The 17,408-nt window shown below is 32.9% G+C and overlaps 1 protein-coding gene and 1 long non-coding RNA gene across 2 annotated transcripts in view; both read left to right on the forward strand.

The window, feature by feature from the left end:
• The first annotated feature begins 1,355 nt into the window (after nt 1–1,355).
• LOC149597168 (uncharacterized) lies at nt 1,356–2,781 on the forward strand. The gene is made up of 2 exons (XR_016379272.1): nt 1,356–2,366; nt 2,429–2,781. It is a non-coding gene; the product is annotated as an uncharacterized LOC149597168 (long non-coding RNA).
• Nucleotides 2,782–4,444: 1,663 nt separating this feature from the next.
• The window catches only part of LOC149597169 (uncharacterized), a 267,950-nt gene continuing 254,986 nt past the window's right edge, over nt 4,445–17,408 (forward strand). Inside the window, exon 1 of the mRNA XM_089861126.1 lies at nt 4,445–4,598. Coding sequence (XP_089717252.1) covers nt 4,453–4,598 — 146 coding nt within the window. The 5' untranslated portion in view covers nt 4,445–4,452. The remainder of the gene's footprint in view (nt 4,599–17,408) is intronic.

Consider the following 17,408-nt stretch of genomic DNA (forward strand, 5'->3'; position numbering starts at 1 on the left):
AATTGCGTTTTAATCTCGTTTCTCAACGTCAAATTTAGAAGAAGAAACGCGCGTTTAAAATGACAATGTTAACGCGTCGAGCTAAATTGTCATTTTGTGAGTTACGACGTTTTTGAATTGAGCCTTTGCGCTTATTAAAAAGCCCGCCAAAATAGGCTCCACTCCATCGGGAGTTACGTCGCTTTCGCTCTCAGAGCGCGATTTCAAATAAACCGTTAGAAACGCAACTTTCTCTCTTTCTTCCTTCCCCCCCCCCTTCTTCCCGAAACTTCGAGAGTCCGGGACCCCCTCCCCCCTCCCTCTCGCCCCGGCACTGCAGGCTGCACTTTGTTAGTTCTTTGATTGACGACAGATAATCGCTTATTGCTAATTGTTTTAAGTCGGATTTAAATAATGAAAATTAGGCCAAAATGGATTAAATTTGTGATCAAAAGTGTGCCAAGATCGAGGAACCAAGGATTCAAATCATTTTGAAGTTCAAATCATCCTGTAAGTGTGTCTTTTCGGCAAGTATTAATTTTTCAAGTCCCGTTAGGGTTAGTGAAGGTGAAGGTTAGGCTTAGCTCGAGGTGCAGGGATTCAATTTTCATGGAAGAAATGTGTTTTTTTTTAAATCTGAATTTATTTTAAAAGCCAATTATTTTATAAAGTCTATTTTTATAATCCAAATAGGTATAATTTTAAAAATCCGAAATATTATTTTACTCCAAAATATTTAAATAGAAATTGGGAATTAATATTTTAAGAGTTGTAAGATACTAATATTTGTGACAAACTTAGTCTTATTATTTTTAAATGAGAGAGTCCTAGCTTAGAATACAATTAATACACACAGACGGCAGACAAACTAACCTTATTACTTTGCATACCATGGAGTAATAATACGGGAGACTAGTTTACCCTTTAACGTAATAAAAGGGAGATTTTATTTATCACTCCAGTTAATGTACTCCTTGTAATAGACCAAATATTTTTTTTAAACCCCTAGTTCGAAGTCCAATTGAATATTTCTTTTAATTATCTGCCACTCCCCCTCCCCCCTTTTTATGGCGCGGTTAGCACTTTGTAGTCAAATTTGAGACAACGTGGTCTCGGCCCAGCTTCGTTACCCTAATAATGATGGTTAGTTAATAAGGTATTAATTACTTCTGCTAATAGTTTTAACAAATTAAAATTAATTAAGTATAGAGCTATTTCAGAGGGGGTAATGGCTCCGTCACCAATGCTATTTGCCCATAGAGAAACCCTCATAAAATGGCCGCCCTCTACACTCAAAGGCAGGCCCAATTTTCGTAGCAGACGAAATTTTTCCCCCACTGAAATAGCTCTATAGGTTGGGGTCGTTAAAGTTTAATTTAAATACAGGGCTCCCACCATGTCCCTAAAATACCTAAAACCCCCTACTTTCTTTTGAGGTCCCTAAACCACCATAGAATTGTGATTTGGTCCCTAAATCACCATATTCCTAGTTTAATGTGCCATCAGCTTATAATACAGGGTGATTCTAAAATGGTGGTATAACCGAACTACTGCGGGTTCTATGAGCGATTTTAAGTCGAAAATGTTCTATGGCATTTTGTCATCCAGGCCACCGTTTAAAAGTTATGATAAGAATCATTTACGGATGACCCCTTAAAATTAATTAAATTAATCAAAAGCCCATCGGGTTGAATACATTTTTTAAGGGGACTCACGTGTTTAGTAATCGCGCGCGCGATTTACTTCCCCGTGAACTCCATAAAGAAGTCCTCCACCAATGTAAGCTTGAAAATGGGTTCAAATGGGAAGATTCATGCCGAATTGAGAAAAACCTAACAAACAATCAACAAAGGTTTTAATGTTATTTCCACTCTCTTCTGAGAATCGCAAAAAGAAGTGAAGCTTTTCAAGCAAAATTACACGTATTTTTGTTTAAAGCGGATCAAAACTTAATTTTAACAATTTGATCGTCAATGGAGTAAGAAGTTACGGAACACACGGGCTCTACTGCAATGTAACGTAAAAATTGTAAAGTCAGAAGCCAAATTAAGAAATCAACTAAATGTCAGTTTTTGGCGGTGTAGCGTGTTCTGCCTCATGGAATGAGAGTCTGACTAGATGTTCTCACATTCGATTCTCAAAACTTGATGAATCGCTGGCTTTTGTTTGCTTTCGTGGCCGGATTGCAACTAACTGTAAAGTCAGTTGGAATTTGGAAGGGTATTAAAGCTGTTTGTGTTTTTGAGCTAAGCCTTGGTTTTCTTGAAATTTCAAACTGATACTCGCCGTCGCGCGCCAACATTTAAACATTTTGTAATGGCACGTGCAGCCTTTTACTGTGCTAAAGTCTCGTGACTACGATCTTCCCAACAATTCTTACTAAACACGTGAGTCCCCTTAAAAATGTATTCAACCCGCTGGGCTTTTGATTAATTTAATTAATTTTAAGGGGTCATCCGTAAATGATTCTTATCATAACTTTTAAACGGTGGCCTGGATGACAAAATGCCATAGAACATTTTCGACTTAAAATCGCTCATAGAACCCGCAGTAGTTCGGTTATACCACCATTTTAGAATCACCCTGTATTCAACCCAAAGTCCAATTTCTATGTTTATATTTCTTATTTCGTTGAAAAACGAAAAAAGACTGGTTGTTAAGTGTGATAGAATTGTGAAAGATAAAACATAGTAATGTAATAAACAAAAACTAAGTCAGTTTTATGATAAAATATTTTTACAAATATCTGACTTTGTCATTTTGTGAAAATATAAGTTCAAATAAAGATCCCATTTTGGTTCCTATTTGGTCCCTAGTTTAAAAATTTCGGTGCCTATTTCACCCTATTTCTAGCCTAAAAAATCCCCTATTTCCCTACTTTTTTTTAAGATTTTGGTGGGAGCCCTGTAAATATAATAAATAAATAATTTAAATATAATAAATAAATAATTTAAATATAATAAATAAATAATTTAAATATAATAAATAAATAATTTAAATATAATAAATAAATAATTTAAATATAATAAATAAATAATTTAAATATAATAAATAAATAATTTAAATATAATAAATAAATAATTTAAATATAATAAATAAATAATTGAAATATAATAAATAAATAATTGAAATATAATAAATAAATAATTGAAATATAATAAATAAATAATTTAAATATAATAAATAAATAATTTAAATATAATAAATAAATAATTTAAATATAATAAATAAATAATTTAAATATAATAAATAAATAATTTATTGATTTAGTTTTGATCAGGCGATTATTAAAATTAGCTATAATTAATTGCCCTTAATTAAAGAAGTACCGGTATGCGTTTTTAAGTGTAGCCCATGCAACGAAGCCAAAAGTAAATGAAAACTGGTTCTCAAACATAACATAAATCCTTGTCTCTTATTTCATAAAAAAGAACCACCAAATGATCAAATCTTTTCCCAGTGTCTTTGCCGGCTTATAAGGTAGAGGAATGGCAAACTCCGGTTGAATCTTGGCTTACACTCTTAGTTCTTCAATGTAAGGGAGGTTACCAAATGTTAGCTTAGGTGCATGCACGCGAGAATCGAATGTAGTAGGGGCACCCAAGGCTGCTGGGCAAGGGGGGTTTGTATTACGTCAGCTGGGGGTCTGCTATTACGCCATGACGGGGGGATGGTCGCTGGAAATCGGACAGGCGGGGCTTAATTTCTTTTCCTCTAGCCCGCGCTCCCTTCGAGTAAAATGAAACCCAGTCAAATACCCAGTCAGTATAGACCTAACTATATTTAAGATTTGTCTCTCTCTAAGATCCTCTTTTTGTCCACCTGATTAATTCGTATATTTTGCGCTTTACTGTAGTGTCTACCTTTTATAATAATAATGTTCGTCAGTTCGGTTTATTTCGTGTAAATTTTATAGTCGGTTGCACGCGCGTGTAGAAATAATTCCGTGTAATATATTTATTACCTTGGTTCAGATAAAATATACTCGAGTTACGTTCTATGGAAAGAAAATTTATATTTATAAATTTAGCGCGTGAAATTATCTATATATATATATTATCTTCACGTGCAATATTTGAGAGAAGTTCTCGTGCAATTTTTTTAACTTATCCAAAGGTCACGTGCATTATTCGAGAAGTTCTCGTGCGATTTACGACTTATCCAAACGCACGTGCAATATTAGAAAAGTTCTCGTGCGATTTTTAACTTATCCAAAAGTCACGTGCAATATTAGAAAAGTTCTCGTGCGATTTTTTAACTTATCCAAAGGTCACGTGTATTATTCGAGAAGTTCTCGTGCAATTTTTTCGACTTATCCAAAGGTCACGTGAATTTTTCGATTGGGGTTTTTTTTTTATCTGAGCCACAACTTTATTAATTTTTAAAGTCAATTTTATTTTATTTGAAACTGTAAATATAATGTTAAATTCTATTATTGTAGGAAATATGTTTATTTATTGGATGAAAATCAACATGTTATTGTGTGAAATTCGTCGGATATCGAAATGGAGCACATTATTATGGACAATGGCCGCTTTACGCGTTTGGACAATGGATACTTCGTACATGGTGGAATGCTGGAAACAATACCCCATAAGATGGAACGCCGAAAATCACATGTAAGTCGTCTTTCTTTTTAATTTATTATTATTATGGCTATAGAACATATTCATTATTATGTTCGTGGCAAGTTTGCCAACTTTATATCCGCTAATTAATCTTGTAATTGACGCGGCATTCGCGATTGCCCTACCTGCAAATCATTTACTCGCAAAACCGAAAAGATAAAAAAATTAGGCTTATTTCCGTTTCAAAAAAAAAAAAAAGGTATTTGAAAGCTTAAAATCCATTGGCTACGACTGTCCACGAAACCATTCGATTTAAATTGAAAATTTATTCAGGTTTAGAAACATACCTTACTGATAACATTATCAGTTTTATTGCTGCTATTAGCAAATGGGTTAAATTATTATTTGGGGGAAAAACATGCTGTGAATTTATAATTAGTTAATTTGGGTTATTTTGTGAATTTATAATTAGTTAATTTGGGTTATTTTGTGAATTTATAATTAGTTAATTTGGGTTATTTTGTGAATTTATAATTAGTTAATTTGGGTTATTTTGTGAATTTATAATTAGTTAATTTGGGTTATTTTGTGAATTTATAATTAGTTAATTCAATGGGGTTATTTTAAATTAATATTTTTATAATCAAGTCCGAAACTTGACAACTAAGACGCTGCTATCTATACTTGCTCGGGGTTCGGCTTATAAATAATCGCTCGGCACTCGCCGAATCACGAATATACGTAGTATCGTTTTGTATAATTTATTTTTTCCCCGAAATTCCAACGATATCATGAATATACTTTAATTTTGAAATTCATGTAAAACAATTTGAAATTAGGCTGATATTACGGGAGGCTGACCATGCGAGTCTAATTACCTTGAAAAACGTAGACCCTATGCTATACTATAGCTGAGTACGCGGGACGGGGTTTAATGCTTAATTTTTAGTTTGTGGCCCCTACCAAAAATTTTACCCAAATGAAGCGGTCTTATACTCTTACTGACGGCCCGCTGCTGGCTGGCGCTAAACATCAAAGGGAAATCTTTTAGACGCGAAATATCTTGGCGTAGCGGATTTTCTTAGTTCACGGGTATACTTCTCGTGAACATGACCTACCTGATGATGAAATTCGTTACCAATTTCGTTTTGTTTTAAAATCAACAGCACGTTTTGACATCCCTTTGAATTAATTTTTGGGGTCTCTGTAAATATACTTCATTTTCTCGGCACCTGATTGGTGGTCTAGGACCACGTATTTAGTACTGTTCCTTAGAATACCTTTAGGGCTATCACATACTCGAGGGATTTCCCTGGAAACTAGAGTTATAGCGTCACAAAGTTGCGCCATTACAGGTCGTGACCCCTTGCCCCCTTAAGCTCATGATTTTCGACATCTGTTAGATGTAGGACCACTTATTTAGTACTCTTCGGTAGAATACATTTAGGGCTATCACATACTCGAGGTATTTCCCTGGAAAATTAATTAAACTAGAGTAATAGCGTCACAAAGTTGCGCCACTTCAGGTCGTGACCCCTTGCCCCCTTAAGCTCATGATTTTCGACATCTGTTAGATGTAGGACCACTTATTTAGTACTCTTCCATGGAATACATTTAGGGCTATCACATACTCGAGGGATTTCCCTGGAAAATGAATTAAACTAGAGTTACAGCGTCACAAAGTTGCGCCACATCAGGTCGTGACCCCTTGCCCCCTTAAGATGATGATTTTCGACATACATTGAGTGTAAATCCATGTTTATTTCGGTATAAATATTATAGGATAAATGACAATAGATCCTTAAATCCTTGAAAGGATTTTAATCAATATCTTAATATCTAAATTACTGGAGTTATATACAATCTTTTAAAATCAGTCAATCATTTCGGAATAATGAAAGAAAAAGCTTGCATGAGAAGTTGAGAGCCACTGTTTTTCCTGTTCAGACAATTAAGTTAAATCATTAGCTGCTACCTACGAAAACTGCGTTCATATTTAACGATTAGGAAAAGTAATTTAGCCGAGGGAAATAGGTTTCTGAAATAAAGACATTATCTCCTCGACGCGTAAGTCCTAATAACAGCGGCGATTTAAAAACAATTAGTTTAAAACCGTGTTCTGCAGAGCTAACCGCCATTCTTTTCCTCGTCTATAGCTATAACAATAATTTCACCTAAGGTGAAAGAAAGTGGTGGTGTTGAAGTTTAATTTATGTCATTTTTCATGAACGGGGGTTATTTTATTTTTAAACGTGTCTTGGATGTTCAGAAAAAGTACTCGAGTAAATTTTACATTCATATCTAAGCTATTTATTTATTTATTTAAGTAAATATGTTAATTAAATTCGAGGGGGTAGACACTCTGGATCTCTGTGTACACCTGAGTTCAAAAGAGTTCAGCTTTGACAGTGCCTTGAGTTCAAATCCTTCGGAACTCACAGTTCAGCTTTGACTGTACATTGAGTTCAAATCCTTCGGAACTCACAGTTCAGCTTTGACTGTACATTGAGTTCAAATCCTTCGGAACTCACAGTTCAGCTTTGACTGTACATTGAGTTCAAATCCTTCGGAACTCACAGTTCAGCTTTGACTGTACATTGAGTTCAAATCCTTCGGAACTCACAGTTCAGCTTTGACTGTACATTGAGTTCAAATCCTTCGGAACTCAACAGTTCAGCTTTGACTGTACATTGAGTTCAAGTCATATTGTACACCTGAGTTCTCAAGTGTCTACCCCCTCGAATTAAAGCACATAGAGTCAAGTTAAATACTTTATTCTGTACCATAACGCAACACGCGGCGGTACGGTATAGGTGTACACCGGAAGTTACGCTTTTCAGCCAGGTAACACTAACCTGAAAAATTCTGCACTGCAGATTACAGGCTTAGCTAGCTATCAGGTTGTTATTCGCGGAATTACAATTTTTAAGTTAAGGCGCGAGCAAAGTAAAAAAATGAATTTCATTTTCTTGTTCGCCATAATTTTCTTAATATTAGAAATATGTCAATGTAGAAGCGGTGAGTTCCTTCATTATCCCTTTAAAATTAAAAATTAATCGAATAATTATGCAAAATAAATTAGTTAAATTTCATTTTAATTAAATTTAGTCGGTCATTACGCGGCGGCGTTGGAGAACCGTTACAACGCCCTTAAAAATCAAAATTTGCATAAAAATCAAAATTCGCATGAAAATTTTCAACTTTCTGTTTTAAGAAATAAACGTAGCGATCCCGCATTTATTAATTCGTAAGTTTGAAAGGTTTTAATTTAATCGCGATTAAAGTTAATTATTAAAATAATTATTTTGTATAGCGCGGGATTAGCTTTCTTTCGCAATGAAGATACGGTCCAGACGCTAATTGACGCTGTTTTCGAATTTTTACCGAAATTATTGGGATTATTTTCTGGAATTGATTTTGGTTCCTTAATATCCAAATTTACCGGAGGGGATTCCGACTCCTGAGTCCAATAATAGATAATTAAAAAATTAAATATTAAATATTAATATTAACCAACGCCAATTCTAAAAATTTATTTTGCATAATTAATTATTTTTTTTTAATATTATTTTCAAATTAATTAAAATTAAATATAATTATTATATAGTAATTAACAAAAATAATTATGACGGATCGAAGATTAATATTCGTAAGAAACGATTTGATCCCGCTTTTATTAATTCGTGAGTTCTTAATTAAATTAATTAATATTTTATATTTCAATTAAATCGCGATACAAAATATTAATTTTAATTATAAATTTTTAGAGTTGGCTTAGCGTTAAATCGTAATGAAGGAACATTGAAAGCTTTAATCGAAGGGGTTTTTAATTTTATACCTAAATTAATTGGAACATTATCTGGTGGAGATTAAAAATATTTTGTACTTTTATTTTTTGTTTAATATTTATTTATTTATTTATTTAAATTTTACGTGAAATAATTTCAACCGGAAATCGTGAGTGACAGTAGTGTCACCTTATGGTAAATCCTCGTATAAAATATTGTAGTTTAAAGCGAGAACTGCCATTACTCTATTATAAATTGCGGTTTGAAATGAGTACTTGTAAGTTGTAACTTATAGGGTTTGGTAAACATGTTTTTCACATTCGATTTCCGCGTTTGTTTCACTTCTAACAACACCTGTATATTTTGAACTTTGACCTTACCGGTTGCAAAATTATCCCTGCACCAAAACACTCGCCATAACGATTTATTCCCCATAAACTATGAACGTCAAATTAATATTTTTCGCGATTTGCTTTTTGCTATCGGTTTATTTCGTTAATCCCAGAACTGGTACGTAGGTTCATTAATTTAAACTTAAAAAACATCGTTAAATTAATTTAAATAATTAAAATTAATAGTTGTCAGATTAAGGAATCATGATGACAATCGCGAAATTTTGGTTTCGTCAAGGGCTAAATTATTAGCCAATGAGAAGGCGCCTAAAATTCCCGCCAAATTAGAGGAAGTTCACGCGCTTCATGCTCCTCACGTGCCAAAAACTTCCTTGCATAAACCCAGCATGTTCTATAATGATTTCGGAAAATACGTGAAAATGTGAAAAGAAGGGATTTCATATTCCCTTTGAAATCTTAGTAGAATGAATGAGTCCCTAATATCTTGAAATCTTAAACAATGATTTAATTAATTAGAAAATTATAATTATTTTTTCTTCTTCTAAAAAATGAGTCGTATTTTAAAAAAATGACGTCACTTCCTGTTTATATAAAACTAGAAAGTTGTCATCAGCCAATAACGGAAGTTCATACGAAAATAACACGTGGTACTAAACGGTTCATCTTTTAATATTACTATTATTATTAATTTTTAATCGCAATTAAATTAAAATGAATTCAACAAAATTTTTCTTACTTTTAATTTTAATTTTAATTCTTAATGTTTCAAACTCTGGTAAGGCATTTTTTAATATTTTGCTTTTAATTTTGCACGTGGTTTTTTTTTGGGTCTCCGCACAGGTTTAGGTTTTTTTTAATTAAATTTAATGTAATTAAAATTAAGGCCAATTAAGATACGAATTAAATTGGATCAAAGCATCACCGTTACATTTTCACAAAAATCCAAAGTTGGACGTTCAACCTTCAAAACCTTTTTTTGATTCTGTTGGATTAGCGCAAATAACTAACGCGTAAGAATTAAACAAGCTTTTAATTTTAATTATAATTAAAATGATTTTAATTAAATTTTAATTTTAATTTTAATAGCGTATCTATGGGATTCTATCGACTTAAACCGATGCTTAACAATATTTTGAATATCTTTATGACTTGTTTAAATTTGGAATCATTTTTTAACGATGTTAATGAGTTATAATTAAACTTAATTAAATTTCATAAAAAGGTTTTACGAAGGTTGATTTCTAATTGGAAATTGGGGGTTTATTAGTTTCTAAATGAACTATTTATCGCGTGCACGTTACTTGGTGCTGGTACGATTTTTAATATCATCTTAATGCTAATTAATCTTAATCTCAATTAAAATTAAATTAGAATGGAAACCGGGTTATATTCTGGACTGGAGAAAACCATTAAGGGTCCTCAAAAATTCACGTCAACCTTCAAAAGCGTTCTTTTCTTCTTCTCAAGTTACTGAATTAGTTAATACGTAATTAATTTTAATTTTAATTTGAAGTTAATTCTACTTAATATTAATTAATTAATTAATTAATTAATTTGAAATTAAATATCGCAGAGTTTCGCTTAACATCTACCGTATTGCACCGGCTATAACGGATCTCGTTAAAGCCATCCTTTTTTGCAATGTTAATTAAACATTTTAATTTTGCCTCGGAGCTAAAATGCGATCGAAGTCTGAAAATAATATTTCTTTAATGATTTTTAAATTATTTTCGGTGTCTATATTATTTTTAATATATTTCCGTAAATAATAATTAAAAGTGTCGTGTTTGTGGCTAATTATGGAGTTAAAATTGGTAATTAAATGGGCGGGGTTTAGAACACAACGTGTAGATGTAGATGTAGGCATAGTTGTTTAGAAAAGTGCAAGGACCTTTTAGAGTATTTTTCACACGTGTTTTACTGTTTTTATTACATTTTTGGTAAATTCACATATTCAGTTATGAATTTAACAGTTTGGTTAGGTTTAGCTTCGGCCGTGATATGTTTATCATTGATTCGTGGCACTCAATGCGGTATGATAATTTTAATCTTAGTTTAATTATATTTATTAATTAAAAGAATATTTTAGCCGAATTACGACAAAATTCCGTTATCAAAATGGATTTTCTAAAATTTAATAAAAATCCCAGAATGGAAATTCAAAATCCTAAATCATCTTTTTCTGGAGTTGGGTTTTTTCGCGCGTTAGATTCGTAAGACTTTTGGTTAATTTAAATTTAATTTTAATGATTATAATTTAATTTGAATTAATTTTGAAATTTAGAATGTCGTTTTTAATAATTGCGATACGACCATTTATTTTCTGGTTTCTGGATTTATTTTCATAAAGTTTTTATAATAAAAACTAAATTAAATTAAAATAGACTTTAATTAACTGAATTTAGTTTTAATAATTATAATTTAATTTGAATTAATTTTGAAATTTAGAATGTCGTTTTTAATCATTGCGATACGACCATTTATTTTCTGGTTTCTGGATTTATTTTCATAAAGTTTTTATAATAAAAACTAAATTAAATTAAAATAGACTTTAATTAACTGAATTTAGTTTTAATAATTATAATTTAATTTGAATTAATTTTGAAATTTAGAATGTCTTTTTTAATAATTGCGATACGACCATTTATTTTCTGGTTTCTGGATTTATTTTCATGAAGTTTTTATAATAAAACCTAAATTAAAATTAAAATTAACATTAACATTAACGAGTTAGTTCTTTAATTAAACTTCAGGTGGCGCGAGAATACGTTTAACTTAAAATTTAAAAAAAAAAAACTTAAAATTTTTATAATAAAACCTAAATTAAATTAAAATTAACATTAACATTAACATTAACGAGTTAGTTCTTTAATTAAACTCCAGGTGGCGCGAGAACACCTTTACCTTAAAATTAATAAAAAATAAAAAAAAAATTTACAACTTCTTAAAAATAAATAAATATATTGAAGAATTTTCAACTAAGCTTAGAATTTTTTCAATTAATATTTTCTTCAAAAGTAATTATTAATGACACTTAATATAAATTCTCCGTAGACATTTATACAATGAAAGGGGGGAAAGTGCCACCACTAAATAAATTTACGATGAACTAATGACAGTTGGGGTTATTTTTCGTATCATTTTAGTTGGGTTTGAAGGTATTGAGTGCCATTTCTAGATGGACAGTGCGAAAATAATTTAAGGATAGCTTCTTGACTCGGACGTTTGATGTGGGGGTCCTGAGGGGGGGGGGAGGGGCTATTTAACGAGTGGCATCTTAACAAGCAATATTCTGACTGATTGCATCATCAATCATCGTTATGACAAAATGAAAAATATTAATATTGGAATAGCTTGATGGCTGCCTGGCTCCCAGTATAAAGAGCACCCCTTCCTAGTAACCCCCCGCCTTAACCTCACTTCCCGATGTACCCACGTAATGGCCGCCAATACCCCCACCCCCACCTTCCTCCTCCAACTATTTATTGTATAGCCTGAGAATATAAAACTTAAATTACTAAAATATCCTTTAGAACAATTTTTTTTTAAATTTAATTTAAAATTAATCTGGCACCTAAAATAATTAAGTTAATTATACTTAAATGATTGGGTATTATTTATTCAATGTAGTTTAGAACTTAAGCTCAAGACGGAGGTGATATTCCCTTTAGATCACGTGGTATTTGAATATAAAAAAAATTAAAATTAGAAATATTCGAATTTTTTTTCTTACGAATATTAAAGCTAAACAGGGTGATACTCCCTTTAAATTCTATAGGAAATCGGCTCTATTTGCTAATTTAGAACTTAAGCTTAAGACGGGGGTGATATTCCCTTTAAATCACGTGGTATTTGAATAGAAAGAAAAAATTAAAATTTGAAATATTTCAATTTTAATTTTTTTTTCTTTACGAATGTTTAAGCTAAGTAGGGTGATACTCCCTTTAAATTCTATAGGAAATCGGCTCTATTAGCTAGTTTAGAACTTAAGCTCAAGACGGGGGTGATATTCCCTTTTGATCACGTGGTATTTGAATAGAAAAAAATATTAAAATTAGAAATATTTCAAATTTATCTTTGTGTCGAATATTTAAGCAAAGCAGGGTGATACTCCCTTTAAATTGTATAGGAAATGGACTCTATTTGCGGACGGGTTTCTATCTGACCCCTCCCCCCGTTTTTTCCCCCATTTTTGAGGGTTTGAAGTGGTGTTAGGGTATTCAATCAAAATTGTATGAAATAAGGTTTTTTTCTTACGCTTTTGAAAAAAAAAATGCAACTTTTCATAGATATTTTTCTCCATGCTGGGTTCCATCTCAATGTTGATAATTTCAATTTTACTCTCTTGGTGGTTACACGGATCATTTCTTATCTTTTTCTGGGTGGTTTTTTTCTACTAATATTTTCTACATTTTTAGTTACATCGGACCTAGGAGTTAGGACGGGTTTGGTTCGGTTCTTTTAAGCGTGGGTTGAATTTTCCAAGAATATATATTTTTTAAGTTTTAAGTAAAATGATTAATCGCGGATAAGTTTAGTTTTTAGAGCGATTGCTTTGAAACCGTAATTAATTTGAATTTTTAAATTAAAGATTTATAAATAAACAATTTGGATTTTTAACTTTGAAAAAAAAAAATTGACTTTCAAAAAACAAATTTTGACATTCAAAAATTATGAGATACGGGGATGTCCTTTGACTCTTTGAGTATATTATACTCCAATTTGTCCCCCATTCAACCATACTAAAAACTTAGGGCTACGACAAACAAGGGCCGAGTAATTAAGCAAAACGTAAAGAAACATGTTATAGGAATAGCGTCACATCCAACTTTGGAGACCTATAACTCTGGTTGTACTAGAGTTACGGGGATGTCCTTTGATTATGTTGTAGTCCAATTTGTCCCCCATTCAACCATACTAAAAACTTAGGGCTACGACAAACAAGGGCCGAGTAATTAAGCAAAATGTTCAAAAACATGCCTTAGGAATAGCATCACTCCCAACTTTGGAGGCTCGTAACTCTGGTTGTACTTGAGATACGGGGATGTCCTTTGAGTATGTTATAGTCCAATTTGTCCCCCATTTAACTATACTAAAAACTTAGGGTTACGACAAACAGGGGCCGAGTAATTAAGCGAAATGTTCGTCAACTTATGGTATCGTCTCACTTATTGTTATTATGTTACTTATGATTTTTACGCTAAACTTTGGAGGCTCATAACTCTTGTTCTATTACAGCTACGGGGATCTCCTTTGAATATGTTATAGTCCTCTATGCCCCCCATACAAGGATACTTTAAACTTGAGGCTACCTCAATATCTTCGTCAACTCATTTTTTGTCTCACTTATTGTTATTAGGTTACTTTTGATTTTTAACACTGAACTTTGGGGGCTCGTAACTCTGGTTCTATTAGAGATAAGGGGATGTCCTTTGAGCATGTTATAGTTCTATTTGTCCCCCATCCAACCATACTAAAAACTTAGGGCTACGACAAACAGGGGCCGAGCAATTAAGCAAAACATAAACAAACAACCCCCCTCCATAGGAATAGCATTACACTAAACTTTGGAGGCTCGGAACTCTGATTCTATAGAATATCTTCATTATAACTGTAGAAAATTAAAAATAATTATTTTTATTTGTTAAAGTTTTAAAGTAGAGCCAAATGTTGACGCGTGATAATTCTAGGTTAAGGCGATACATTCGAAACCCTTTAAAGATGAAATATCAAAGTGGCACGGACGCGAGCGAGCGAGTGAGCGAGGGATTCTGGGAACGATTATCTTTTCACCGTGACTGAGGTGGCTGCGTTCAAAGCGTAACTTTAACATATGTAGTGTTTTAGGGTTGACTTTTGGTGATTTACGAGCTGTTCCCCTATCTTGTACAAATTCGTTACGCTCAACCCAACCAAGAAGGGAAAGAAATCCTCGATTCCTGATACCTCTAATAATAATAATAATACAATGCGAACGTGCGTGTAACCCTAAGTGATATAACAACCAAAAGTATGACGTTCTAAATTGTGCCAAAAGAAGGTAGTGAACACTTAAAGGTGTTAGAGAAGTTGATTTCCTAACCCCCGTTTATTAACTTTAACTGCGCATGCGCTTCAGGGACAGGGTTGCCAATAATTTGTTATTAGAGCATATCCCGTATGCAGGACGGATTTTGGAACTGAATGATCTATTTGAACTGCGCATGCGCTTCAGGGACAGGGTTGCCAATTATTTTGTTATTACTGGCATCTCCTGCATTCATTCAGGTTTGGAACTGAATGATCCAGTACTGAATCGAACTACAGAATTCTACCAGCTTAATTCAGTCTGCTGTAGATAACACACGTCACAAATGACTGTCAATAGAGCTATGTCATTTGTGACGTCAGTGCCTAGGTAAAACGTCATGGGCTTAGCTTTGGCAGTGGGCGGCCATGTTTGGTACCTCTTTGGTTCTATGCATAGGTGACGTCACACAAAGGATTCTGAGATAGCTCCTAAACTTTTAACTTGAAGTGCGCTGTTCATACTTATTTTTGTTAGGTTACTTCTGACGAAAGCCAAATTCAATTTAAAAAAAAGAAGGAATAAGTTAAGTTTGTCCATTCTCATGTAAAGGGATGCATTCTTAATCTTGTTTCGGTAATAGCGGGGTAATTCGAAACGTGTTTGAAACAATAGTCAGGTGCTTAAGATCTCGGGGAACACCGTTAAAGAATTCCCCAAATCTGAGGAGGGGCTGACCAACCGACCACATTGTAATAATAATAAAAACACAGATCTCCTTTGTTCTAAGCCGCAAAATTCAAGCGTAAAATTAGTGATATGGCCCGTTGCCACTAGAGGGCGGTCTTAATACATTAGCGAGCGCCCTGTACCCGCCACCTGGTGGAGGATTAATCTTACGTAGCTCGCTATTTTATTTCAAATGATCTAGATAACATTATTCTCTCTATATATTTTTTTTTAAACCCTCAGATTGTAAAATTAAACCTAAGCTCGTGAATTTAAATTTAGTACGGTATGGTTTAGACCGAGGGGTCTAACACTTAATGGAATTCGATTCCCAGGTGGTCATGCCTAGAGATGCGAGTCGGTAATTTACCGTCCGTAAATTACCGGTAATTTACCAAATACCGCGTAAATTACAGATTTATATCTTACCGTAATTTTAGAATGGTAATTTACCGGTAAATTACAACAAAATTACCGCGGATAAAATACTACCATAAATTACGGTAATTTCGAAATTTTAGTCGGTAATTTACTGGTAAATTACAACAATTACCGCGGTAATATGCCTGTTAAAACATAAAATACCATAAATTACGGTAATTTTACGGTAATTTCATAATTTTAGTCGGTAATTTACGGGTAATTTTTCGGTAATTTACCCGGTAAATTACCATTTTTAAAAATGACGGTAATTTCACATCTCTAGTCATGCCCAAAATCCCATATTCAAGCACGTGTTTATATTAATATTAATATTAATACTAATTAATTTAAAATAATCGGAGGTCGTTGTACAGCGTCAGAGAATTTAGATTAATTCAAAGAGTAAGCGAAAACAAAATGCATTTGCCGTTCGATTTTTTCTCTGTTTTTGTTAATGTTAGTGTTATGTTATATTTTAGAGCGCATGCGTCAGGCCGATTTGTCTACGTCACTGGGCCACTCCCCCTACATCCATCTATGACAAATGCACAAATTATTTTTCTCAATATCTAGTTTTTGTTTTTTGGGGTGAAACTAAAGCGTCTTCTCCCGAGTTCTTGTGTGGAAAATAAATCCATTTTTTTTTTTGCCAGTTAGCTACGCTTTTATGAGTTTCTGGTTCCACTTCCTCAGCAAACGATTAATTTTTATTATAAACGCTAGAATAGGTCTCAAAAATATTAGCCCCGAAGTTGTTTATTATCTTAAAGAATGCTCCTTTGGAGTGAAAAATAGTTAAGAGCGATTTTAAAAGTCGGATTTTATGATTTTCGGATTTCAACGGTCAGAAAAGAATTAACTTGCCACTTGGTGTGTTTTAAAATTTAAATAGACGAATTCGTATATTACATAAGATGAAAAGTAGGGTTGTAATCTAACTCTACATTTGAACAGGTAGTGTAAGCCCCCCCCCCTTTATTGTGTACTAGGAATCAGAGCTGGTAATTAAAAGGTAAGAACAGAAATGGTAACATATAACTCTAGATGGAGCCACAATTCCCAAAAAGCTTCTAGAGTTATGGGTATATTGTGACTCCATCTACCGTCTTTAATGTTCAACACACCAGCACACACTTCTCTCTATGAAATATATGAATTGGTCTATTTTACAACGTTACGTAACAAAATAAAATAAAAAGTGACGGATTAGGTGGTACCACGTGATTACTTACGGGTTATCTGTATTTAAAATCGCCACAACGGATAAGTTCTTCTTCTTCCGGCTTACTCTTGCTCGTAACCAATTGAAAGTGGCGGATGAATACGCCATGCTAAATCTCCTTAGAAAAAAAACAAGTAGTGTTTATCAAGTTCATGATTGGGGAGTTGTATTAGGAAATAACTATAAGCGTAGCTACATAGGTATAAAGAACTCAGCTGGAGGTACGGTTGTTGTACAATGATGGATAGTTTTTTTCGTTTTTGTAAAGTACTTGAAGACTATGTTGAGCTTGCTTGGGGTTGGTGGCATCCAAAGAATAGCCTGTATTTGGTATTTTGG

The sequence above is a fragment of the Phalangium opilio genome, unplaced genomic scaffold (assembly GCF_054372755.1).
Source record: "Phalangium opilio isolate 3A_F unplaced genomic scaffold, DU_Popi_V2 ptg000369l_1, whole genome shotgun sequence".
In the NCBI taxonomy this organism is placed as follows: Eukaryota; Metazoa; Arthropoda; class Arachnida; order Opiliones; family Phalangiidae; genus Phalangium; species Phalangium opilio.